Here is a 4,285-nt window from a genome sequence, read left to right on the forward strand (position 1 = left end):
CCAGGTCGAGGCTGCGGTGTCCAGGAGCGTGCCACTGCACTCCAGTCTGGGCAACAGAGTGAGACTCCAACTCAAAAAAAAAAAAAAAAAAAAATGCAAAGCACTATACAAGTGTAGAGGTTTTAATAACAAAAAGACTTGTCTTTTTAAATATATATAATAATGTGTGTTTATATCTCAGAAATAATAAAATACAGATAAGCATGAAGAAAAGTAATCACTTGTAATATAATTTAGCAGTGTAATCCAGATTTATTTCAATATATATATTTTTTGAGTTGGAGTCTCACTCCATTGCCCAGGTGCAGTGGCATGCTCACGGCCACCCCAGCATCAGCCTGCTGGATTTGGCGATTCTCTGCCTCAGCCTTCTAAGTAGCCAGAACTACAGGCACGTGCTATCGTGCCCAGCTAATTTTTTATTTATTGTAGCAACGAGTTGTCATCAAGTTGCCCAGGCTTGTCTTGAACCCGCAGGCTCAGGCAATACATTTTTTAAAGTAGCAGCTGAATTGAGCACTTGTCAAAATTTTATCTATAGCCATCCATACATATAATCAATCAAGAAACTGGCTCCTCAAGATATTTTGTGGAAGGCTGTTGATACAAAATCAGAGAAAGCAACATTAGGTTGTTTGCCAAATATGATATTAGTTGCCGTAGCTTGGTTAGTCACTGTCTTTGAGTTCAGATCTGAAGGTCAAAGCTTCCATTTAGATTCACCCTTCCAACAAACTATTCCTGAGTTAATTCTAATTCATTGTTGTAAGCCACAGAATCCCTTTAGCTATTTGGAGCAGAAAGGAATTATTCTAGGTACCAAGAAGCTCACAGAATCACTGGGAAGGCAAGAGAACCAAGCTCAGAAGTTTCATAACTAGAAACAAGGCATCCACGGTTAAAGTCAACAGAAGAAACACGCACTCACACCACCTGACTATTCTGGAAGAACTGCCCATTGGTTTTGCCCATGAGGATCAGTACCTACACCTAGATTTAAGACATTTCACGAAAACTGTCTCCAAAGAATCAGACACCTCTACCAACATACTCGTCACATGGGGCTGCTCCCTTCTGTCTTTAAGTTTGCTCTATTGAAACAAATTCCAGGAAGAAACTTAGATTCAAGGGAATCTAGAAATAAAACGACTTTTGTTTTGTTTTGTTTTAATTTTTCAGGTTCCACAAGTTCAGGAAAGATAGTATTATAGGCACATGGCATAAACAGAATGTATGAAGGCTGAGTGGCTGGAAGGAGATGAGGGAATTGAGACGAGTACAGTGTGGCTGGATCAGAGACAGCAAGGAAGAGACTGACCTTGGATGCAGCAAAGGAGGTGAGAATTCAACAAAAGTTCAATAAATAAATAAATGTATCCAACTGCTACTGGGCAGTACCTAGGCTTTCTAATCTTTTTTACACTGAATTCTGTGACTCCAAAAGATCCAGCATATCTCCGCATTTTTAGAAAAGAAAAAAAAAAGTGAGACCAGTGTGGTAAGCTGTCCTAGACTCATCACATTATGGTTCTGATTTACATGAACACTTTAGAATGAATCACTTTTGTGGATGCTGTGGATTCTACAAGGAGAAAAACAGAATGGACCCAATATCTGACACCTGAAAGTAAAATGGGAAAGACTAACAGAATAATTTAGTATAATTAAAATTAAGCAGATGGTTCCTTTCTTCTCTTCCCTATGTGACCTTTGAGATAACATTTTGTCTTGATGAATAAACAGAAATCATAAGAACTTTGCCTAAAGCTCCTTTTCAAAACCATGAGAAGTGCACAAAGTGCTTATATCAGCAATACTATAATTTGTTCTTTAATATATATTTATATTTTAACCAGGTGCAAAAAAATTAAACTGCCCTATTTCTGTCAAAAGAAAAATGTGATTATATTTCATCTATTTACAACAGAAAGAATCCTCAAAATTGCCCAACCGATATCTAATATGTTTTTGAACCTTTCAAATAGTTATATTATTATATATTCCAAAGTGATGGCTATAGTCATATATTAATTGATATATATACCTTTTAAATCTATTAATAAAATGTGTTACTGTTCAAACACATTCAGTGATGAGCAAGAGCCACGATGAAGAAAATTAAGTAGCCTTTCTGGACTACTTGGGAATAGAGCCAATGTCCCATTATTTACAATTGTTTTAAAGTAGACGGTTTATTTCTCTATTATTTGAAGTGTGTTTTCATAGTCATGTAGCAAGTACTTGAACCTCAAACACTGTCCTTGACATTCACGAAACAGCCTTAATGCAAAATCTCTTTATCTCATCTGCTTCTCTCCCAGGTCAATGGGCAAAGCATAAAGCTTCCAGTGCTGGGCTAATAATCCCTCTATCTGTCCTCTGAATCTCACTGCCTCCTGCTTTTTAAGGAACTTCACTTAATTATCACTGCACTCTCACATCTGCAAGCTTATCCTACCCACTAAATCTTTCCCTCATCATATATAACCATGCTCAATTCTTTCTCATGGTAAAAACCATCAAATAATAAAATAGCAAATAATAAAACAACCCTTCAAATATGTCTGTCTCCGTCTATAAATCCTTGTCTTCTTTTTTTCTTAACATCATGTATTTTGGTGTTAACTGGCTCTTTTTTTCTCACCTCTCCTTCATCTCCACTGCAGTCTGGCTTCTGCCCATATACTCCGATAAAACTGCACCCAGTGACCTCCTAGTTGCTGTATACAGTAAGCACTTTTCAGGTTGAATTGACCTCTCAGCAGCATTTGACATTGTTAATCAGAAACTTCTTGAAGAAGATGGAAACACAAGGAGGAATAAGTCGTGTTTCTAGAATCACCACATGGAAGGGCACCTACCTAACATGCAATTAAACTATTATGCATGGAAGAAACAAACCTGCATTGTGCTAAACTACTGGGATTTAGGAAACTGCTACAGCAACTAGCACTATTTACCCGAATAAACACACGACTCTCCTCAGGTCATTCCTGATCTAGTTTCCCCATTAGCCTCAACTGCCATCCTTTTCCCTGTGAACCCCATGCCCTTCATAAACCCCTTTACGTGCGTGTATGCAGGTGGGTGCTATTGTCTGTGCTGCTCTTAATTCCTTTCTCCTGATTGTTTATTGACATGCTTGTTCTTTCAGTGCCTCACTTACATACAGCCTCGAGAGAGTTTCCCTGTTTTCAACAAGCAAAGAAACTCCACTGCACCTCATATGCCTCTCTGTTGTAGCACTCAGACTATTGAATAATGATTGTTTTCTGTCCTGCATTGAACGCTTTGAGGGCCAACGCCTCATATTTGCAGCAGAGTTTCCACCGCCTAGCATTGTCTGGCATGTGATAAGAGGTTCTTGGGTTTTAGGAAGTCATGAATTGTAAGAATTGTAGGTATGCTTTGTTAAAGTGAGGTTGAAATAATAAACACTGGACTCTTACATGACATTCTATAAGAACATTAGGTTCTGAAAAAGAACACATCTGCAGTTTTATATTTTGTTTTCCTTTAGTTAAACACTAACAAAAATTTAAAACTTAAAAAAAAACAACTCTTGCCTACCACTGGTTTTAAAGATTACTTTGGGGCAACAACTACGCGAACGCAATATATCCTTTGTATCTAATTGTTTGAGAGGTGAATTTCTATGCATAATAAATTTACCTTTTGCAAATTATATTTGCATATGATCAGTCACATTTTTCATATTCCAAATGTATTAATATTTTAATTCGCTAAAATCAATAGGAAATAGATTTATCTAGTCTGCTGTAGCAGTGCTAACATGATTTTAAAAAACAACTAAGAGCACTAATTTTGTTGTCAATTTCATATCCTTCTAATTACCTCTTAAATAGGCAGCACTTTTCTCATAGTCATCACTGCTGTTTTCAAATGGCTTGCAAAGAAGAAAACCATTTAAGCTAACTCCTAGATTAGATGAAACTTTATTTGACATTTGTCGGCTGTGGACATGTCCTTTCCAATTCTGAAAAAACAAACTGGAAACTTCTGTGTTTGGAACAAGTAATTTTAATAACTTTAGAGGTTGTTTAAAATGGAACCAATTTTAGGTGTCAGATAAGATGATCCTGATGCACCTATTCACAAAGGTATTGGGCAATAGCATTGGTTGGTGTGTACACAAATCATCACTGTGCCAATTGCTCAGAAAGGAGTCTGAACAGCCAGTGTGCAAGATCTCTGCAGCTGAGGGATAACTCCTTTTTCTTCAGGACTCCAAGATGGGCACTCAATAATGAGTAAAGATACAGGG

General features: G+C 37.2%; 1 protein-coding gene across 1 annotated transcript in view; it reads right to left on the reverse strand.

The window, feature by feature from the left end:
* Positions 1–3,967, reverse strand: part of LOC103258307 (ankyrin repeat and sterile alpha motif domain-containing protein 1B) — a 552,345-nt gene extending 548,378 nt beyond the window's left edge. Inside the window, exon 1 of the mRNA XM_008055979.2 lies at positions 3,856–3,967. Within this exon, the coding sequence (XP_008054170.2) occupies positions 3,856–3,967 (112 nt within the window). The remainder of the gene's footprint in view (positions 1–3,855) is intronic.
* Between the last annotated feature and the right edge of the window lie 318 nt (positions 3,968–4,285).

Source organism: Carlito syrichta, unplaced genomic scaffold (assembly GCF_000164805.1).
Source record: "Carlito syrichta isolate Samal-C Ts95f unplaced genomic scaffold, Tarsius_syrichta-2.0.1 Scaffold302059, whole genome shotgun sequence".
Lineage (NCBI taxonomy): Eukaryota > Metazoa > Chordata > Mammalia > Primates > Tarsiidae > Carlito > Carlito syrichta.